The sequence below is a fragment of the Globicephala melas genome, chromosome 7, assembly GCF_963455315.2.
Source record: "Globicephala melas chromosome 7, mGloMel1.2, whole genome shotgun sequence".
Lineage (NCBI taxonomy): Eukaryota > Metazoa > Chordata > Mammalia > Artiodactyla > Delphinidae > Globicephala > Globicephala melas.
In genome coordinates, this window is record NC_083320.1 from 61,144,017 (window position 1) to 61,167,626 (window position 23,610).

At 41.2% G+C, this 23,610-nt stretch overlaps 1 protein-coding gene across 1 annotated transcript in view; it reads right to left on the reverse strand.

The window, feature by feature from the left end:
* Positions 1-468: 468 nt before the first annotated feature.
* GORASP2 (golgi reassembly stacking protein 2) overlaps positions 469-23,610 on the reverse strand; it is a 33,369-nt gene continuing 10,227 nt past the window's right edge. The window contains exons 2-10 of the mRNA XM_030852116.3: positions 20,986-21,066; positions 19,002-19,205; positions 18,010-18,096; positions 17,098-17,228; positions 14,003-14,135; positions 12,190-12,313; positions 8,037-8,123; positions 6,916-7,026; positions 469-5,324 (exon numbers count right to left, since the gene is read on the reverse strand). Of these exons, the coding sequence (XP_030707976.1) occupies positions 4,984-5,324; positions 6,916-7,026; positions 8,037-8,123; positions 12,190-12,313; positions 14,003-14,135; positions 17,098-17,228; positions 18,010-18,096; positions 19,002-19,205; positions 20,986-21,066 (1,299 nt within the window). The 3' untranslated portion in view covers positions 469-4,983. The remainder of the gene's footprint in view (positions 5,325-6,915; positions 7,027-8,036; positions 8,124-12,189; positions 12,314-14,002; positions 14,136-17,097; positions 17,229-18,009; positions 18,097-19,001; positions 19,206-20,985; positions 21,067-23,610) is intronic.

Below are 23,610 nucleotides of genomic sequence, written 5' to 3' on the forward strand. Positions count from 1 at the left end.
GTTGATGTACAAGTGTATGAGAAGTTCCCATAACCCCACCCCAGGCACCCTAATGAGAGTGTTCCTTGGCGATGTTTTCCTCACCTCCCCCAACCTCAGGCAGACTTACTAGTTCCAGTCTCAAACTGGGCCAGCCTGGCCAGAGCTGGGCAATTGTAAGCGGCTTGCCTCTCACCAGGATTCGAGGCCATAGAGCACAGGGCAAGGAAGCCACTCGGGAATTCAGGCAGGACCTCTCATTACCTACTCCTTGGTCCCTAAAAAAGAGAACTGATGGGGCTTCCCTAGTGGCGCAGTGGTTTAGAGTCCGCCTGCCGATGCAGGGTACACGGGTTCGTGCCCCAGTCCGGGAAGATCCCACATGCCGCGGAGCGGCTGTGCCTGTGAGCCATGGCCGCTGAGCCTGCGTGTCCGGAGCCTGTGCTCCGCAACGGGAGAGGCCACAAAAGTGAGAGGCCCGCGTACCGAAAAAAAAAAAAAAAAAAGAGAACTGATGATATATTTCAAGAGATTTGGTTGTTAAGGTAAATAACTAATGGGTTTTTGGTCCCAGACTTGGCTTCCAGAAGAGGCTGGGGAGACCCAAATTCCTGTCATTGTCCAGACACCCATTTCTCCCCCAGGTTTATAGTTTAAGGGACTGCTTCAAATTTTGTCAACCTTAGCACCAATTTCACCATGATTCATGGATCCAAAATCATGTCCATGAAAGATCTTATTTTCTGATCCTGGATCCCCTAGGCTCTGGACCCTCCAACTTTTTGAAGCCCAGGCTTCCCACTCATCCCTACCAGGATAAAACTTCAGACGCCTGTGGACTGGGCAGGTGGAAGAAACCAGTGGGCCAGGTGGCAAACTGGCGGGTGTAGGCTCAAGGGGGCGGTTATTTCCTTGTGGGGCTGAGGAACTAGTGTTGCCAGATGTGGGGTAAGAGAAACCAGAAATCTGGATTTATGTGAAATTTTCTGATTTTAAAATGTTGGCAATTAATTCACATTTAAAAATATACAGCGTGGCTCAAAGGAACGAGTCTGGAGGAAGCTACCTCTTGTTCACTGGGTAGACTGTCCTACAAAGCGCTTTGCACAGGGCTGGCTCAGCTCCTCCCTTCAGTATCTACCCCACGAGTCGAGGCCTGTTTCTATCTAGTGCCAGGAAATATGGTGCAACCTTAACTCTAATAACACAAAGTCCCTGAGCCCACGTCCACCAGCAGATGGAGTGTGTTTCCCCATTTTGTTTGAACTGGCGAAGAGTGACCAGAGGGCACGGTGCTCGTGTAACCCCCTGGAGAGGCTGCTCTCCCTGCACTGGTCAGTCCTCAGCTGCTCTTTAACAGTGAACTCTGTCCCCAGCCCTGGAGCTTCTGGGTGCCTCTGCCACTGGCCGCATCCCTGTGAACAGTGCATTCTCTCTGTCTCTGTCCCTCTCCAGCTCCCAAAGTGATGCCAGCCTGGGAGTGGTTTCACCTGCCCTTCCGCTGGCCTGTGGTTCTGGTGTTATTTCCCCATTCTTGTAGTTAATCAAATTGGCTCACATGTAAGAAGCTGACAAAGGAACGTGTTGGTTAGCAAGACTGGAAACTGTTCTTCCTAGATCTACTACAAACAGTATCATTGATAAAAGGATCCCTTCTCTAACGTGTGCACTTTGCTAAGTGGTGAAAGTGTCAGCAGACAATGGACTTTCTGTTGCCTTATTACTTCAAGTTATAGACCAGCCTGTCTCAATTATCACCCAGGAGGTGGTGCAGGGCCTCTGCTAACTGGACCTGGGGAGGGGCAGGTATAAATGAAGGAGACAAATGTGTTTAGTGTCTCTCATTCTCTGAAAAGCTTTCCAGAACTCAGGAACCCAGGAATCCATATTCTCATAGAAGTGGTTCTAATTTGACCCCCCTTGCTGGGTGGTCAGATAATTAAAGGGGAGGCCGTCACCCACAGGCCCCGGCCGAGCCATTCCTGAACATTAGTTGCTGCCTCACAAACGGGGAAGGTCTTTTTCAACTCACTTTCTTTTTCAATTTTCAGGAATTGAGCTAAAGCCAGCTGTTCTAACGTAAGCACATTTAGTATGGGACTAAGCATAAAACAGGAACACAAAGTGTAAAGACAAAAGCATCCTCACAGAGTATCAGCTAGCAAAGTGGCCTTCAGGTGACAGCAGCCTCCCGAGTCTCCTCCGTCTGCTCTGAAACTCCTCCCTCCTTTCCGCTCTTTTCAGGGCTGACTGCCCCTCCAGCTTCCACTGCTAGACAGACTTCCTCAAATGCAGATGAGCTTGTCCGCACGGAAATCCTCCAGTGACTCCTGTTTTTAAGACAAAGTCCCAACTCCCCAGCCCGGCACTCAAGATCTGGCCCTGTGCGCTCTACTCCTCACCATTCCTCTGCCCTCAAATGGTCTCTGCCCCTCCTTTGCCTAAATAATTCTTCATGTCAAGTGTCATCTCTCAGAAATCTCCCTGCTCCCACCCCAGCACCCTGGCCAAGCTGCCTCCTCTGGCTCCACCGAATCTTGGGCAAACGGAGGTGCTGTGCGGGGGCCACGTGAGGGCTCGGCGGGGGCTGCTCACGGTGCCTCACTAGTCACTCTTCTTCCTCCTCAGTACATGACAGCGTAGGCTTCATTCCTCAGCCTCCCGTTCAGCTAGAAGTGGCCATATAACTTCACACTGGCCAGAAGAATGTAAGCCAAGGTGCTGCGTGAAACTTCTCTGAAATGTCCCCCAAAGAGGGGGGCTGGCCCTTCTCTTCTGGCTGGAACGAGGAGGGCATGGCGGGGCCTCTGGCTGCCATCTGGGCCCATGTGACGACTTTGGCAATGGAAACCACACCAGGCAGAACTACAAGGCAGGAGCTGTGGTCTCTGACATTGCCAAGGGCTGGTCCTGCCTCAGCCAGACCACCTCCAACTCTGAACACGGGAGAGAAAATAAACTTGCTTGTTTAAACCACTGTTATTTTGAGAATTGTTCTGATAACTGGGCCTATTCAGACCAGCGCCCTCCCTGTCACTGCCTTGTGCCTCTCACGTGAACGTAGGCACACTGAGTGACCCAGGGGTTCGAAGCTAATTCTGACTGCCATCCTCACTGCGGGGCACATCTCCATGGTTAGAGCGCTATCCTCGAGTGCCCTGAGCACTGACCACCCGAGCTGTCCCCTCTACAAGGCCACAGTGAGTGGTCCACTGGTAGGGACACTATCTTTTACATCCGTGTTTCTGGCCACTGGTAAAGGATATGCTACTGTCTATAAACACCAAAACTGGTTTTTCTGAAGGAAGCAGAGAATATCTAAAGTGTTTTCCACCTCAGCAAGATCCAATGAGCCAATCTAGGCCAAGTGTGTGCCCATCTTCCAAGTGAGTACTAAGAATCCCTCTCTCTCCCCAGAGCTTAGTATTTTTTATATGCTTATAGACATTTTACTGGGAAGATATCAGGGCTGCTGTCATCCTCAGATGCGAACTGTGACCTCACAAGAGTTAAGAATCACTGCACTGGAAAAACTACTGTTAAAGAAACTGTCTTTAAAGCTTAAAAATTACTTACTTGCTTTCCATGAAGTATCTCCTTAACATTTTAAAAAAATATGAACATCTTTTAGAAAGTAATAACAACTTGCTCAACTTTTCCTATCCTGGAAAGTAAAAAGTTGTAACATTTAAGTATGCTTGTGAATATTTTCCTTACCTGTTATAAGCTCCATTTCAAAAAACAGGATTGTTAACTGCGAGAAATATTCTAGAAATATTTATAATGCAAACAGAAGGAGCTATGATTAGAGGTGGAGCCTTCTTTTATCATTTAGCTTTAAGTATGAACCTGGCTCCAGAAATGGACCTATCCTAAAAACTGGCTGGCACTGGGTGGGCGCTGATAACTGTAGTTCCCAGCTAGTGATCACAGACCAGTTCCACGCGCTGCTCCCCTGGCAACGTTCATGCTAGTGCCAAGTCAATAACCGATCAATCTTTCATCTTATTTAAAAAAGAGATATAATATGCATTTAATTTCATTCAATAAATCAATTCCACATAACTTACCATCTCTTAGAAAATTCAGGAGACAGCAAACATCAGACATGAAAAATTACATGAACGCAGTGTGATGCACTGGAGAGGAACGAATGCACCATGGCAATCAGGAGTTGTAATTTAAATGTACCACAAGAAGAAAAGCAAAACTACTGTAATTTATTGCTGTATCTATGCTTCCCAGTATAGCTATAATATTATAAGTAGCTACAAAGTGCCACCTTCTGGTTTAAAACTGTGGAACATCATCTTTATTTCTTTTTAAATGCCATTTTTTGGTGGACGTATAACAACGGCAGCAGTTACAAAATGTTGTCTGAGTACTTTTGAGAGCTCAAAACAAAGACCTGTGTATAGGCTGAATAAAAAGATGTTCAATTAATAGTGCACATAGTATAACTTTAACAACATCTTTCATTGGAATTTTCGTGTAAACCTTAATAGAGATGTGACTCACAGAGACCAAAAAGTAAAGTATCTTTTCCTTTCACGGTTTACTGAGGTGGTCTGCATTCTCGCAAATGATTTACAAAATACAAGAAATGCCGCATGTGGGTATTAGGCGTGAAGTATTTCATTTTCTTACAGAAGGGGCAGCAGGAGGACAGGGAGCCTAGTGGACACCCTGTCGCCACCTTTCCCAAGGACGCACGCCCTCAAGAATGGCAGTGGAAACCTGGCAGCAAGCCACCCTTACAATTCCTTTTTGGTTGTTTTAAAATACAAGCACTTCCTGACATTTCCCTCCCTGGCCCATGAGCCCCACCCCCACTTGGCAGGATACAAACCCATGTCCTCTTGCTTAGTTTTCCCCTCAGAATTATTTACAAGATGCTTACAGATACGGTACAAACTAGTATGAAATTAACGGTAGTTTGCGTTTCCAGACACACTCCTGTGGTGAAATAAGCGCACCACGCCAATTCCGAAGGCCGGTCCAAAGCTAAGGTGACTCAGAGGCATCTGCATCCGTAACCGCAGAGACAGGCTTCTTGCTGGCTGGGATGGATTCGCCGACTCTGTCCTCAACAGCGGCCGGGGCCTTGGGAGTGGGGGGCGTCACACCCACGGTGAGCGTGGACGCAGCATCTGCCCTTGCAGTGGTCGGGACAGGGTCGGAGGGTGGGCTGCTGGTGGGTGGGAGAGAGGACAGCAGCTCTGTGGAGGCTGCCGTGGAAGAGACCTCTGGAACCAAAGGAAATGACGGGAGGAACTCGGATGGCATGGGGAGAGGTGCAATGCCAGGTAAGTTTTGGGGAGGCAGGGAAGGAAGAGGTGGCAAACCTAGGACAAAAACGGCATAGATCACACATCCTCCCAGCACTAGAAGAGCAGCAGTCAGCATCACACGACTATTAATTTGCATTTCGTTAAGGAAACAGAAGCTGAGGAGAGACAATACAAATCACAACTTCTGATTATCCTCAGTTGGAGGCCAGGACAGAGTTAAATATTCACTGCAGGACCAGCTGGCCAGGAGGAAAGGTTCCCTCATGTGACTCAGCCCAGAGCTCAGGGAGGAAATGATTCTCCCAGCCAGGATGGACAGGAGCCCACCCAGCCTGCGATGCAGCTACACCGAGTGCCCAGCAGGAGGACTCCACTCTCGGGGGCAAGCTGCAGGTGGATTTAAGCTGCCCTCTGGACAGACAAGAGGAAGAGACACAGGGGCCAAACCTCCTGTGAAGGTTTCGCAAGGGAAGGGCCTGCTGTGTAGCCCCTGGCATTAGCCTCACCAGAAGTACTCAGCCTTTATAACTATATTTATAGTATAACTATTTATAGTACACTTGGCGGGTTTACTGTAATGATTTTAAAATGTAGATGAAGGGAAAGAGTATTACTTCTTTAAGAAACAAAGGAAAAGCAGGCTGTAAAACAGGTTTGGGGCAACCTGGGGACTGGTGAAACCCTTAATACTCTTAGAGTCTGTCAATCTGGGGAAAGGGCAGAGCCAGAAGCCAAGAATACAGGGCACAAAAGAAAAGACAAAGGGAGCACTGAGACAGTAAACATTAGTTTGAACTTATTGACTTCATTTGTTTTTTAACCCATTGCACTGAAAAGCAAATGGGTTAATGAGGATGGGTAACGAATACACGTAGATGATGAGTGTTACAACAGGGGCCGTTAGAAATGTGACAATGCCACTGTATAATAAGATCACTCGTTGACATCACTGATGGGCCAAATTCCTGAGATTAGCAATTAAAAGTCAGACCTGACTTGTGGCCATCTCAAAGCTAAAGATAATCTGGGCAATCATTAACCAGAAGAGCAGACTTGTGGGGACATTCTGCTGCTTCACTTTCATCAGTGCACAGAATACGAGTGTAAACACTCTGAATATCTGTGAACTTAACTATTTGTAGCTAAAATCTCTCACAGTTTTTGTTATAAAAAATTTGTTAATAACGAAGAATATTTACCAAGTAGCAAGCCCAGCTAGCCTCAGCCACACAAAACAGGTGTCACTACTCCGCGGGTGGCAGCTGCCCAAAACATGAGGAGAATCACAGGGAGTTCATCTGCCCCCACTGAGTGAACTGCGCACACCTCCCATCCAACTCAGCCCAGCAAGGCCACGCCACTGCTCTTTATTTCTACAGCTGGCCTTTGTGGTGCTTGAGCTGTCAGGTGCAGGAGAGGAGAAAGGGGGAGGAGAGGCAGCCAGGCAGGGGAGCAGCACAAAGACATTCCTCCTCCTCTTCTTTTTCAAGCTTTTTAAATAAAAAAGATTGATTTTTATTTGAAGCAGCTGAAATTTGTTAAACTGATCTGCCCTTGCCAGGAAAAGACTGAAATAGAGGACTGCCTTTCCTGGATAAAGCTTTTTATTAGACAGAGTCCTAGGAAGGCAAGATGGGCAACATACCCGGGTTCATGAGTTCCGGTAAGCTGACACCTGGCACGACGTGCGGGGCAGGGAGGTTGAGATTGGGGAGGGCAGGGAGGTTTGGTAGTCCTGCTGGTAAAGGCATCAGACCTGAAAAGAAGGCAGAGAACAAAAGATAAACCATCCAATCCTTGCATATTGAAAAAAATACTACCCACTTCAAAGTGAGAATACCAGAAGTCCACTTACCGTGTGGCAGTTTTATATCATAACAACAGTAACAATAACAAAATCTCTCGCAAGTGAAGCATCCTTCTATACCTAAGTGATTACAAGGCTAAGTGGGTAAGGGTTAAAACAAACACACACTTCTGAACCCAAAAGCAAGAATGATGCTGGCCTATGTCTTGGAGAAGGGGCTGATTTATCTCAGCAAACACGGAACTGATTTTCTTTGATGGTTGAGGTTTACAGTCTCTCAGGCTTTTTTTTTTCTTTTTCCTTTTTAATTTCAGACTTACAGTTGCTAATTTATATGAAGAATCCCCATGTATATCTTTCACTCTAACTTCTCAAATGTTAACATTTTACCACACTTGCTGTGTGTACACATTTGGTTAATGGCTTAATATGTCTGTGTAATGACATCTTTAGCCATACAATTAAAGGCTCTCACAATGCAAGTATATATTTGATCACTGAAATAATATCTGATCGTTATCTGCTGGATAAAGGGACTTGGTCTTCACTGGGAACAGTAAGTGAAATAAACAAAAATCTAACCTAACATTAGAGCTACTGAAGACTCAAGTAAGGAGTGCTCTCCTCCAGGACACAATGTCTTATTCACTAAACAACAACCAGAAAGCCCTGTGCTGAAGGACGGACAGTCTATATACTCCTTATTCCTGCCTCAGGCTGCACTGGGGGCAGGGAGGATGGTTGGTTGGGGTTAAGGAGCCCAAGGCTCAGCAGCTGACTAGCTGGTGACAGCAGTTCATTGCCACTTGGTCTCACTTAACACAAAGTTACAGCAGAGACAGAATGAGAGTAAAAGACATAAATAGTCACCGCATAGGTAGAAATTTTTTTCATTGTTTTCTAAGATGCAAAATATCAGTAAAGCTATTGTTATTACATATATGTCTCCTGCTACTTACCTGGTAATGTAGTAGCTGGGTTCATTGGCGGCACAGAAGTGAGGGACTGGTTTACTTGTGGTGGCAATAATGGTACTGTTGGTACACCTAAAATAAATGCACAACCTTTTAAAAATTTCAGTTGATAAGGAGTGAGCAGACTATCTCGGACAGTCTTCCGTCCCTTCCCTCCTGCCATGGTCAGGTCTTCACTCAGTGTGACTTTAGTCAGTTGGTCTCTAGCTGCATCACTGCCACAGCTCATCCACCTGCTCTGCCCTTGGCCCTTCGCAATGGCTGTTAGCAGACCGTGAGCCAAGAGGGCGGGGGGCTCTGCAAGCCCTCCGCAGCTAAGTAAAACCGGGTAAGAGTTTTACTCCTGACCTAAGCGGGGCTGGATTAGAAAACTGTTTTGGAAATTTGGAAATGGGATACAAGGATCCTAATCAGTCTCTATTGGGCTCCTGACCTCAAAGGCCACGTACACCTGGGGCTGCTGGGGGGCTATATGCCCCATGAAACAGTGAATTCTGGTCTGTGAAAGAGAATGATGTAGATGGCCTGAAAGAGACAGAAGAGCATGTGGACCTCCAGAGATGGGGAGAATGACCTGGTTTCCTGAATCTTCATTTCCTTTTGACCTTAGGTTCTGTGACACTCCTCTGAAGTCTAGTACATTCCCACTTTTACTGCTGTTAGCTTGAAGTGGTCATGTTCTTTACATTCAAGTAACTCTTACGATACCACCTAATGAAGATTACCTATTAATGTTTACCACCTACTCATGTGGGAGGTTTCGCTGATGTCCAAACAATAGTAATACTGCACATGGATTCTAGATTTTGTCTTACAGAGATCTGCTTAAATACGGTAGCAAGAATGAATTGTGCCTGAAAGTATGAAGCAACCATTTTCAGATAGCTTTTAAAATTTAGTTAGTCATGTGTTTACTTTTTTGCAGAAATTGGAGCCATGAAAAAATAGGAGAGGGTTCTTTGTTTTATCAGATTCTCAAAAGGGCTGGACGGTTGGTTGGTGTGTTCAGTCTTTAAAGTTTGGGTGGGGGGGCACCTACTATATGTCAGACATTGTTCTAGGCACTGAGGAACATTACAGCATAAAGAAAATAGAAATCACTACCTTCTGGAAATTTACATTCTGATAAGGGGCAGAAAAAGAAAGGGAGACAGGAAGTGTGAGAGGATCACATCAATTAATGTCATTTCAAAATGATATATTCATTTTCTGAAAATTTCTTAATCCAAAATTTTCAAATCCACAGAGGTGTTTTTTTAAAGCACATACTTTAATGTTTCTACAGTTACTGTTTGGGCTACTTTGCAGCAATATAATTAAAGCAAAGACAGAAAAATAAATGCCTAACAAAAAGTGGGTTCTCACATGTTATAATGCTAGAACATCTGAGTGTTTTTAAATTTATTTACTCAAAGTGAAAATGCTGATTTCTTTCAGTCTCCTTTGAGCAATTTCTGCTTTATTTATGTCTCTGTCTTTTAATACTCAAGAAACCATTTCTCTACAGTGTAATAAGACCAGGGATCTCAGTGCATGTGCATATATGACAATATAAGTATAACTGTAATGTAATTAGGGAAGATTTAAAATGCCTCTCAAAAGAAACTGGAACTTGAAGAGAGATGTCAGCTATCTCCTAAAGCCAGAACACTTTGCACTGGAACACTCACTGTAAAGCCAGGTGAGAGTTATCAGACACAGATTGGATTGCTGTCTTGGGAAGCCTATCCAGGAATAAACTAAAAAACCATTTCTTACATCTGATGGGATATAAGAAAAAAATCTTAATATCATAAAAAGAACTCAAACACTGCTTGAATGAAATAAACTTTAGAATCTCTTCTAAATGTATCCATGACTTGATACTGATGACATTAATATTTAATGTCATCCAAGAAATACTCTAAAACTGGACTGTGGTGATGATTGCACAACTCCATAAATTTACTAAAAATCATGAATTCTATACTTGCAGTGAGTTAATTTTATGGTATGCAAATTATACCTCAATAAAGCTGGGGAAAAAACCCAGCAAAGAGCAGGGGGTAGGGAGGTACGTTATCATACCGATAACTGGCGACGCTGGGCGGTGGGGGCTGGTTGTTCTACTTGTTACGCAAATGAATCTTTATTAATAGTCATCTAATTTTGAATATGTTTCAAGTTTTTAATTGTAAAAAATAAAAAATTTAAATTTCATACATATCTTTGGGAAATAAAACAAAGACTCTGAAAAGATCTGAGATTTGAACCTAGGGGACAAGCTCCAGGGATCATACTGTTGACTGCATCTTGATGGGCTGTTTTAAATCCATTCGAGAACAAAGTAGAATATGATCAAATTTGGGATATAAATATTAAAAAAAGAGCTCAAGAATAAAAGGCTATTAATGAAATAAAACTAAACCATGTCACAGTATTTCATCCACTTACTCAATATTAGTTGAGTATATAATATACTCTTGGTATAAAGAAAGAAAACCAGGAAACAGGAGATTTAAAAAAAGGAAAGGATAATTCAGAAAGAGTCATGTACCACAATGTGCATTGCAGCACTATTTACAATAGCCAGGACATGGAAGCAACCTAAGTGTCCATGAATGGATTAAGAAGATGTGGCACATATATACAATGGAATATTACTCAGCCATAAAAAGAAATGAAATTGAGTTATTTGTAGTGAGGTGGATGGACTTAGAATCTGTCATACAGAGTGAAATAAGTCAGAAAGAGAAAAACAAATACTGTATGCTAACACATATAGATGGAATAAAAAAAAATGGTTCTGAAGAATCTGGGGGCAGGACAGGAATAAAGATGCAGATGTAGAGAATGGACTTGAGGACACGGGGCAAAGTGAGAGAGTGGCATGTACATATATACACTACCAAATGTAAAACAGACAGCTAGTGGGAAGCAGCCGCATAGCACAGGGAGATCAGCTCGGTGCTTTGTGACCACCTAGAGGAGTGGGATAGGAAGGGTGGGAGGGAGATGCAAGACGGGGGAGATACGGGGATGTATGTATATGTATAGCTGATTCACTTTGTTATAAAACAGAAACTAACACATCACTTGTAAAGCAATTATACTCCAATAAAGATGTTAAAAATAAATAAATAAATAAATAAAGGAAAGGGAAAAATAAACTCTATCAACATACCAAGTTAAGAACTGTATCATGTGACCAAGCAATTCTAATTTCTGGGTATATAACCAAGAAAAATGAAAACATATGTCCATGCAAAAACTTGTACACAAATGTTCATAGCAGCATTATTCATAATAGCCAAAAAGTAGAAACAATCCAAATGTCCCTCAACCGATGAATGGATAAACAAAATGTGGCATATCCATGCAATGGAACATTATTTAGCCATAAAAAAGATGAAATATTAATATATGCTATGACATGAATGAACCTGGATAACACTATTCTAAGGGAAAGAAGCCAGAGAGGAAGGTCACAGAAGACCACACATATTATATGAAATGTCTAGATTAGAAAGAGAAAGTAGATTAGTAATTGCCTAGGCCTGTGGGATTGGGGGAAAACAGGGAGTGACGGGGTAAAGGGTGTTTTTGGCGGGTAATGAAATGTTCTAAACTGATTGAGGTGATGGTTGCAAAACCCACTAAATTGTATATTTTAAATGGGTAAATTCAATGCTATGTGAATCACATCTCCAGAAAGCTGTTGAAAAAAACCAAAACAAACAAAAAAGGAGTATATTAGGTAGAACAAGGAGTACAGAAAAAGAGGAGATAGGCGTATGTCCCCTGAGCAAGACTGAGTCCCTAGGAAAGGAATGGTAAACTGCTCACTTTTGTATCCCCAGTGTCTACTACTTAGGGGATATGCAAACATTTGTTGAGTAAATAGGGCTATTAAATAGAAATTAAAGGTAGAATCCTGACTCTACAACAAGATAAGCCCAAGATCTAAAATTGTCTGAAAAGAGGTTCAAATGCCTGTGATGATTCAGTACCAGCTTTCAGACAGGGCCTGTCAATGCAGAGCACGTTCACAGTTTTCAAAGTACACTGGCATCAACTTTTAAAATTCTACAGCTTGGGACAGAAAACAGTATCGTGTAAAACAAAGTAGACTGCAAACAGAATCTATTTTTCTGCACACCTGTACTGAGAACATTACTGACAGCTGGTGGAGTTGAGCTAATAGAAAGTCCAGACAGACTCTGTTCAATTTCTGTAGTTCCTGGTGATGACAAAGACGGGGGATTAACTGAGGACAGCTGGACCTTCCAAAAAAAAGAAAGAAAAAAGGAAAATTACTCAGATTTACTTAAAAGAAAATATAAATATTGGCTCTCACCGGTCCTACAGATACCTTTTTCGATCATGTATTAACTGTCAAAAGTTTTCACCTGGCACTTTGGCTTTCAGACACTCCTTCCTAATTTTCATACGTGCCAAGGACCACGCACTGTAAACATGTCCCCCTCCTGTCACTTCCAGTCTTTTAACACATGGCATCTAGCCCATCATACACACTGTTATAGCCACTTCGACACCAGGAGGAGATTCTCTCTCCTCCTTCCTAGCCAGCCAAAAAAGATTATACTCAACCCTTAAAGCACCACTGCTTTCTTCTTCTTTGAATTCTCAGCCAGTTTTGTGTTTTTAATTTTCACTGCTCATGGAAGAAGTCAGCTGAAGTCTTAATACCATGATAGATTCCTTAAAAATTTCTTAAGATGTCTAACCTCATGAGTCCTCATCAATGAATGAATGTGGCAGCCAGATCTCTACCTTCTGGGAGCATGGGGTGGGGGTGGGAATGAATCTATATGGACTTTACAGATGGGTGGATGGGTGATTTCACCTCTGAATCCTCCAACTTATGCCAGCTCCAGTGCCCTCTGGCACATTCCAACATAACTTGTATTCTGGCCCTTCTCCCTAGCTGCCATTTCACCCTCTGGTCTTCTCAGACTGCCCATAGCGCCTCATCTGGGGCAGAGAGCACTGATTGGGGCAGCAGATATGATAGCAGGAGTCTGAACATACAACAACACTGGTTCTGGTTATGAGCCAATGGTGGATGGGGGTGAGGAGAGGTTACACTTCCCCATAGCTCCCCTTCACTTCCTCTAGAATTGGGGATGGCCCAACCATGCACCATAAAATGACAGTGGCAGCAGCCCTTTCTTTACAACTGTAGCATTTTCTTTTTGAATGTTTGGTTTTTATTTAGTCATGCATTAAGAGTTAACTGTCCTGTAAGGCCTGCACAGGAAACATTTTAAAAGCCTATAAGCCTGCAGAAATACCTCTTATTCCTTAAAAAGCCTCACTTTGATCCTGTAATACTTCCCACACCCCTAGTTCTCTTTGCTTTCCCAGTCAAGTTTCTTGAAATAGGAAGCAGCAGTTATCATCACCTTATCACTCACCACTCACCCTCTATCTCCTGTAAGTTGGTATCTGCATCCCATCAAGCCTTAAGTTGCTCTAGCCCAGGACATGTTTTTTCACTCCTTCTCTCACCTGACTTCTCTGCAGTACCTCACATAGTTGCCTATGCCCCCTTTCCTGAAGCTCTGTTCTCTCCCTTTGGCCTTCTCCTGAGCTTCCTTTGCTGAATGCCCTTTCTCTGCCCATCCATTTAAACACTAGGGATGTTCAAGATTCTGGCCTCGGTCCTCTGACCCACCCAGGCCCAGTCCCTTGATGATTTTTATTCATTTTGATCATTGGATTAAATTACCCTCTCTCTGCTGATTCCCAAATCTGTATCTCTAGCCTCGCCCTCTTTCCTGAAATCTAGAACCAGAAAATATTCATTTGGATATCCTACAGGAACTTCAAATCCAACATGTCAATATTTAACTCATCATCTGCCCAGTCTCAAATAAGTGCTACCACCCCACACATCTATTCATCTGGGTGGAAAGTTATGGTATAATCAGGCAGTAAAGTTATCTTACCTCCATAAATCCATCTTTAAGAGGAGTAATAGGTGTACCAGTCATCTGTCCTGGAAGAGAAATTTTCTTTCCTTCTTCAAATGGGCGTGTAGGTATTCGATGCAAATAACCATATCCAATGCCACATCCTAGGCTATGAAGATATTTTTTTCTTAAAGTTATTGTTATCAATCACAGCTTGCATTTTTGAGGTTTTGAAACAGAAAAACAAATCTCCATTCTTTTAAATACTGTCATCTTATCAGAAGTCTCTTCTGACAACCCTTTATTAAATAGCACCCTTCTTTCCACCACAGACACTATCCGTACTCTCCTTTATTTTTCTTCAAGTATTTATCACCATCCAACACATTGCCTATATATTTGTTTATTCTGTCTCCCCCAATAAAATGGTAAGGTCCTTGAAGGCAGAGACCTTGTTATGTTTACTGCCTTAACAGTTCCTGGCACATGGCAGACACTAAATAATTATTTGCTCAATGAATGACATATAGCCTTTCCACTGAAGAGCTCCAAGCACTTTTGCATGTTGATGTCATTTACACAACCTATAGGTCTATTTCAGAACCTGACACATATCAATCCAAATTGATCCAGATTCCTTCTAATTCATCCTCCCAATGACACCAGAGGTATTTTTTTAATAAGATACAATCACTTTCCAGAGTGATCTTCCCGTAGTCTGTTGTCTTCTTTCCAGAGTCTGTTGTCTTCCCAACATTCCCTTTTCCTCCTTCCCTTTGGAGAACTACTCCTCTGCCGTTCAGTGCAGCACGGGTGGGACTGTCAATCAGGGGGCCTGTCCTGCCCAAAACAAGGAGTGGCTCATGACCAGAGCCAGGCCAATTTACCTCTCTTGCCCAGGGCTGCAAATCTTGGAAGCGACAGAAAAAACCAAAATGGCTTTATCCCTTCAGTAGAAAGTGATGAAATTGCCAATTAGTTCTTCCTTTCTAAATCCCTAAGGGTGTCTGAGTCCTGTCCTTTCCCATTCTGAGTCTTTGATTATATGAGTGACTCCGTAGCTATAAATTCATGTCTGCTGCAGCTGGTTTCTACTACTTGGAACCAAAGAACCCTCACCGTTACAATATTATAGAACTAACACTGCCCGAAGTATATCCAAATTCCTGACCACGGTATTTAAGGCTTTTCACAATCAGGTTCCAACTTATGTTTCCGTCACAATTGCCTTTATTTTCCAAACTACTTGCACTTTCTGAGTAGGACGTGCACAGGTATCACTGTGCCTCTCTCCTGCCAGGGCATCTGTTATTTCCATGGGTACTACTACCACCAAAAGCGGGGAGAGCAGGCAGTGGCCAACTTCGGCTCTTCCTCATCCAAATGTGATTTCATAACAATGCTTCATATTAAAAAATTACTTGTTCCCTCTTCTCTCACTTTTCCTCCCTATACCATCAAGCTGCAAATTTTACTGAACTGGATCTCAGATAGATTTAGAGGAAGAAAGAAAGATTAAATAATTTATACTGATCAAATACAAGCCTTTCAGAGGTAGCTACATTTAAAAAAAAGGTGCTTATTAATCAAAAGAACTAAGTGGTGGTAGAGGAGGCACTTGAGGCAAGAGGGAGACCTCCATAAATTTAAAGACAGCCCAAGAATGAAGCTAAGAAAAATGTGCTGTAATGAAAGTAATGTGGTCAGCCTCTGAGGAAGGAATGAAAACCAGAGGCACACATATGCCAAATGGGGGCGGACTCAGGAAAGTGGTCTGTATGGGCCTGTCTAAAGCAACGGCTGATCAGTGGTACTAAACCACGTCAATAGGAAAAATGTCTTCCATAGAAAAGGAATAACTGCTAAAGTCTAGAAAAGAAGGGCTCCAAGAACAAGAATGTAGCAGTATTTAGTCAGCGTAATTAAAAATTAATGAACTAGTAATGTTCTTTGCTGCTGAACTTCACCATCTAGAATCTCTTCCTTAAGACTTTGATTTCATGCTCACCAAGCAATCTTGTGGTAGTAATAGGATCTAAGTATTATTCTAACTGGAGAAGGGGTATTTTTCTATTGTAAACTGAAAATTTGCCTCTCTAATGATGACAGAAGCTTCTTTGCAAATTTAGTTTATATGAGGCAGTCCCTCTGAAATGAAATCAACTTTGAATACCTTAAGAAGATCATCTTTCTGTGTGTTTACAAACCTGGACAAAGGACAACGATAACTTGGTCAGGTATGGCCCCCAGACAGGCCACATTTTCTATTTCATTTTCTCAAATTGCAACAAGTTAGCATTCTCGTGGCAATATACATTTAGCTGTAGAACCTCACGTAGTGTGGGTAAAGGTACTGTGAGCAAACAGGCTTTCTCCGTCTGCATCAGCTAAGTCATCCTTTTCCCAGCAAGTGCTGGAACTTTTATAAAACACTGGTAGAAGTTTCCAAACTCTAGGCTTTCCTATAATTCTGGTTTACACTCAACAATTCCTTAAATTAAAAAAGGTTCTTAAAACTTTCAAAACAATGAAAAATTTCAATTTAAACAGTAGACAGAAGACCTAAAGATACCATGTTAAGTCAGCATGCTTTGCTTTGGTCTGGCCTTTTGAAATTAGGGAACTGACTTGATGAACAGTCCCAGAAAACTGATTTTATAAAGTTTGCTTTTCTGCTTGGCTTGATCCTCTTTCTAAATTGCTTTTTATTGTTGTTGCAATTTTGTCTAACTTTTGGTTAAAATCAGCCTGTCCATTTCTAAAAGGTAACAGTTTCCACAAAGTGCTAAGAAATTTCCCCAGCAGCTAGAGAAAGTTATACTGTATTGTCCCACTGCTGAGGAGGGAATTTTGGGAAAATAAAATAAAACTGAAAACTATTTTAATAAAATAACAAAACAAAAAAGTTTGTTAGATCAGAAAGAAAAGGACTGGGTATGTGTACCATGCTCAATAAATATGTGCTTTAAAAATATGAATTATTGGATTCAATATTCTAGGTCAGCTCTTTCCTTTTCTCAAGAGAAGTCTTACAATAAACCAATAACTTGTTTCAAAATAAAAACAATGTTTACAACACATCTGACTGGTAAATTTAAGTAGTCATAACTTAGTCTAAAAAATGACCTTACCTGCCTTCTCCACCCCATGCAGAATTTGGTGTAATAATCACTTCTCGACAGTTATCAGTGTCTGTATTATACACATAAAGTTTCAATGGTTTTGCTTCATGTGTTTCAATAAGGCTGAACAGATCTTCAGACTGCAAAAGCATTACAGGAGAAAAATGTTTTTGTTACTGAACTTTAGAATAGTAGGTCTCGAACCTGACTAATATCTAAAACAACAAAAACCTAAAACAAACAAACAAAAAACACACCTAAAACAACAAGAATGAAAAAAACGACATACACAAAAACCAGATTCTGGGCCCTGCTGCTGGACATAAAAATCATTTCTTAAAACCAATACTCCAAACGAGGTTTAATTCAATATATTACCTATCTACACAATGCAAGGCCTCATGTCCAGTTCTGTAAGACCTAGTCAGCAATTTTAGTAAAAGTCTTCTATACCCAAATTCTACATATTCTGCTTACTATCCATTATTAAGACCTGGTTCTCTGGGCAGCTTATTTTTTCTCTCATTTGTGATTTAGCAATATATACTTCCACTAGCTAACAGACAAGGAAAAGGATCCAACTAATACAGCTAAGCCAATTTTGTTACCTTAGAAAGGAGAAGAGAAAAGGAAATCAATAATCAAGACGAGGATTCGATTTAATCTTGAGGTACAAGAGATTTCTAATATATACCATACACAAAATCTGTGCAATTGCCACAGAGTGTATGTTTTTCCTCACAGCTGTACCTAGTAAGACACCTCCCAGATTTCTGTTTAACACCCTGGAGCGTAAGCTATCTTGATCAGCAAAGACCTAAATTTCAACTTTAAATGTGAAGTGTGCAAATATACTTCTGAATTTAACCATTAATGAGAAAATGTTAAATAATTGTTAGTATTAATAAACAAACGAATTACCTCATTCATGACCATATCTGCTCCAATGATATAATCACTATGAGGTCTAAGACCTGCCAGTGCTGCAGGAGAATTTGATTCCACTTCCTAGGATGACACAAAAACAACCCCCCCATCAAATTATTGCATATAAAATAATCTTCCAAATTGTATAGTTCAGTCCTTAATTATAGTAATTTAACCCCCCCTATATTTTTCTTGTTAGAGATGTCAGATCAGAAACTATAGGATATATATATATTTAATCTCCCAAGCATTAAACAACCCACAATATTTAACAAATATTTAAAACATTTCTGTAGCTATTTGCTTTATTTTATTTTTTAATATTTATTTATTTATTTGGCTGTGCCAGGTCTTAGTTGCAGCACTTGGGATTTTTGTTGCGGCATGCGGGATCTTTAGTTGCGGCATGTGGGATCTAGCTCCCTGACCAGGGATCGAACCCGGGCCCCCTGCATTGGGAATGCGGAGTCTTAACCACTGGACCACCAGGGAAGTTCCCGTAGCTACTTGCTTTAAAATACCTTCTTCTAATGGATAAATCATTAAAAAATAGTTCTTGGGCTTCCCTGGTGGCGCAGTGGTTGAGAGTCTGCCTGCCGATTCAGGGGACACGGGTTCATGCCCTGGTCTGGGAAGATCCCACATGCCGCGGAGCGGCTGGGCCCATGAGCCATGGCCGCTGAGCCTGCGCATCTGGAGCCTCTGTTCCACAACGGGAGAGGCTACAACAGTGAGAGGCCCGCGTACCGCAAAAAAAAAAGGAAAAAAAGAAAAATAGTTCTTAGGCATCATATTTGCTTCTCTTCCTCAAGTTGTTTTTCTTTTTCACTAATCCATATTTTAAAAGCAATCAATTCTGATTTTCAGGAACTAAATATAGCCTAATAATACCCCTACAATCTCACAAAATTGGAGAAAACCACTATTAAAACACCTTTCTATACTGTTTCTTAAACTGCAAGTAACAATTCACAGTTGATACCTACCAACACATGCCAAACGTTTTCATTTGCCCCATCAAAGCTGCAGAAACGAATGCTCACTCCCAACAAGCCCTGGCCACCCCACATGTTACTTGGTGTGACTGAGGTCTCTCGCAGCTCCAGTGTTTTACTACTGTAGATAAGCATTTTTACAGGCTTTTCAACATTTGCTTTCAGTAGATCCTTAAGAGTATCATTGTCTTTATTCTGTAAACACATAGAAATTTTTCTTAATAAAAAACATTTACTTAACAGTAAAAATCTAATGTTAATTATCTTACCTTAAGCATCCCATGGCCCTATTGGAATAATATTATTAACATAAATAAAACATTCAATAGGTGGAGGTTTCATTAACATTCAAATACTCCTCAAAGTAAAAGAATGTCAAAATATTAAGAACTTTTGTTAGTGTAACAGAGCAGGACCCTATGGGGCCTTCCTGGGACAGGCCTTTCCCCCTATCCTCTGCTGTAGTACCTCTCTGAAGTACCCACATAATAGTAACTCATGCATATTTCCTGAGTTTTTCAAATACTAAAAACCACCACCAAAAGGAAGAAATTAACTACCTGAAGATCATAACAGGTAGCCTCCAGACCTACTGGTGGCTAAGGATTGATCACCATTAACCAGAGAATTGTGCATGAGCTGATCACATACCGTGGGACACCCCTCCCCTCCCCTTGCCTTTAAAAATGCTCTGTTGAAACCCTTCGGGGAGTTCAGGTTTTTCTGAACATGAGCCACCCATTCTCCTTGCTTGGCCCTGCAATAAACCTTTCTCTGCTCCAGACTCTGACATTTCGGTACTGTCTGGCCCCACTGTGCGTCAGGCACATGAACTTGTGTTCAAATAACATTAGGAACAACTCCATAGCTGACTATGGAATTACAGAATTTGCAAGCCAACATTATCTGAAATGATCCAGGGCTTCAATGATAAAAAACCAAAATACTCCACAAGAAGACATATTACTAACAGAGTTGGTATGACTTTGATTTTAAAAATCTAAAACATCTGCTAGAGTTGAAGTTTAACTTTAGATGCTACTCCTACATATACACTTTATTTACTACAAACTGTCAGGAAAAGAAAACAGAAACAGTATGTTAAATATTTCATTACATAAATGAATAAAGGCCATTACGTAGGTGATATTGGTAGTAATGAACAAAAACTTAAGACTGTTGTGAAAAAATAAACCAACGAAGCAGCCATTGTCATAAGCATTTCCTTTACTGAAATTATAGTTTCCTTCCTATTGGACTTTACTACATGTAAACTGAAAGCAACTTATAAAAAGTGGGTTTTTGTTGTTGTTGTTTTTGCGGTACGCGGGCCTCTCACTGTTGTGGCCTCTCCCGCCGTGGAGCACAGGCTCCAGACGCGCAGGCTCAGCGGCCATGGCTCACGGGCCTAGCCGCTCCGCGGCATGTGGGATCTTCCCGGACCAGGGCACGAACCCATGTCCCCTGCATCGGCAAGCGGACTCTCAACCACTGCGCCACCAGGGAAGCCCATAGAAAGTGGTTTTAATTGTGCACTTCTGGAACACATCTCTGTATAGTTTTGTAACATTATTTCTATTGATATATCAGGGAATTGAGCAACAAGAAAACTGACAAGTTACTTGAGAATGAGTCTTTACTAATCCATTTGCCAACAGCCTACAAAAGTCTGACATCTTTGAAAAAGCAAAAGAGCAACAAAACCACATCTTTCTGCTTAGAAAAATTAAATACTTAACATACAAAGTAAAAGTCTCCAGTGATTTTCTTCTCCTAAGATTATCACTGGAGTGTGAGGTATAGTATTCTATATTTGACATTCTCATGTTTACTAACACAGGGTTATTTTATTGGTATCATACTCTAAATAATGTTTGTAACCAATGAATAAATATCCATCCCAGATAATCTGAAAAATTCCATTTTCAAAAGATTACAAAATACCATAGGCGTAACTATAAAAAGCTGAACTTACTAATCTTGAACCATTAATAGAAACAATAAAGTCAAAGAAGGGCTCCAGTCCAGCTCTATGTCCTGGGGAATTTTCTTGTACCTGTAAAAACAAAAATGCCAAAAATGAAAAATGCAAAGCTTAATTATGAATCAAAAGCTAACTTTTAATACCCATCACTTTTCAGTAAAAATAGATTAATTTCATTGATACAGGTACCCACTAGTTCTCTTATTTCTCTTTATCTCCCAGATAATGTCCCTGCAGCTCCCTAAATTCTACTCATTCTTTAAATTCATCTCGTACATGAGGTTTTTCCTCTATGGTTCTATTTCACACCACTTTCTGCTTTTTGGGGGGTGGGGGACAATCCTCCCAGCATTTAGCGCATGGTATAGCAGACAATTAATCATTACAACTGAGTGGCAAATTCAAATTAATTTATTCTACTTATTACATGACTACTACTAGCAAGGCACTATTCAATTACAAAACTAATGTAGGAACATAGCCACTGTTATCAAGACATTTATAATCTGTTGAGGAACAGGCAAGAAGGAGAGATGGAGGACACAGACCTCTAATAGCTGTAATACAAGCCCAAAGATGTTAATGGTTATAATGGAGGTACAAAGTTCTAAGAAGAAGATTAAATCTGACTGAAGAAGTCTCACAGAAAAAAAAATGACATTTGAATTGTGCTTTAAAAGGGGGTAGAGGGCTTCCCTGGTGGCGCAGTGGTTGAGAGTCCGCCTGCCGATGCAGGGGACACGGGTTCGTGCCCCGGTCCGGGAAGATCCCACATGCCGCGGAGTGGCTGGGCCCATGAGCCATGGCCACTGAGCCTGCATGTCCGGAGCCTGTGCTCCGCAATGGGAGAGGCCACAGCAGTGAGAGGCCCGCGTACCGCAAAAAAACAAACAAACAAAAAAAAACAAAAAAAAGGGGGGTAGAACTTTCAAAGGTGCAGATGGATAAGGGGATGAGAAAAAACATTTGAAAGTTAAAGACATAATATGAGTAAAAACCCAGGGGGAGCCTGAAAAATGAGGATCATAATATAGTATACCTAGAGCCAACAGGGTGGTATGGGATAGAAATAAATTATATGCAACATTTTGTATGAATCAGCAGTTTTCAGGGTGTAAAGATCCATGGTTTTCCTCAGATTCTCAAAGGGTTTCTCCTCAACCCAAATAAAGTGTTAAAACCATGGATTTTGTGCAATTCTTTTATTTTACAGGTGAAGAAACCATCTTATGACTTGCCTATGGTCTTACAGCTGGGTAGTGGTAGAGGTGAAACTCAAAAGTATATAACTATTAGTCTAGTAAGAAGGCTGGAAGGAAAGAATGGAGCTAGACTTACAGAGGATTTTACATGGAAGATTAAGATTACCTAGTTTCTCAACAACTCAAATGTTTAGCATCCCCAATTTGAAATGGATTAAAATAAACTATTAAATTTCCTAAATTTGCAGTAATATAAATATTGGTAGTTATGGTAGTAATATGACAAAAGAGCAAAAAGTTAATACAGAACATTTTGCATTTCCTCTAAAATATTTTCATAACGTTTTAAGGAATTTTTATTCTGCTTGATGTTACTAAATACTGTCAAAACTATCCCATGAAAAGAGTTTGCATTGATATTTGTAGGCTGAACTTATATAATAGTGTAAACAGTTCTAATAGTCAATTCTGAGGCTAATGCAAGTAACAGATCCACATCCATCCACACATCAATCTCTAGTTATTCACACAGTAACAAATCATTTTAATGCTTTCAAAATGGAACCCAAATTGTTCCCAGAATATGTCCCTCTTATACCGGACTTCTTGGATTAATGAGACTTGATCTTGGATTAATGATACATTCATTACTATTTGGATTAATGTTACCTTTTATTCATTTAAAGCCAAATTATACTATCATTGCCTCTGAAGAAGTAAAACTAGATTTTCTTCATTTGTCACAGTAAGGAATAGTTAGTTGTCCATTATAAAGATGGCTCAATGTTTAACTTGCTAAAACTGTTTGACCTTGTTTTATGTAAAATTTCCTGCAAATGTGGGATTAAATCATTTTTGTAAATTAAACGAGTTAAATATTAAAGGGACTTATTATTTAAAGGTGTTGGCTCTCTAATAAAAATAATCAGTATATACTGTTTATTTTCTTTGTACTCAGTTTTCTTAAATGGGGGCTATTTTATATTCCAAAATGGCAGATAGATTTCTCCTCAAATGGCAACTCTGAAAGGAAAATGGTGGCTGCCTGGAGTTATTATGAGAAGAAAAGAGACATCAAGTCACAGCTAGCTGGCAAAAAAAGTCGTAATACTCTAGGTGTAAGATGCCTGCCGATTAGGTTCCTATCAATTAGGTTCGAAATGCCTGAGGTGTGAAAAGAGAATAATTAGCACAGACCCTAGGAGCCCCCTCAGAAGGGAACTTCTCATTTAATGGGGTCCACATCTAATCATCTAATTCTCTGACTGGAAATGTTTCCAAATGACCATTTTATCTAGAAACCAACTAGTCCATTGATCAATTTCAGACTTCTCCACTGAGGCTGCCAACACTTTACCTTTTAGTTAAAAAGGGCTAAAGGCAATACTTTTGTAATATCACCACCAACCAAGAA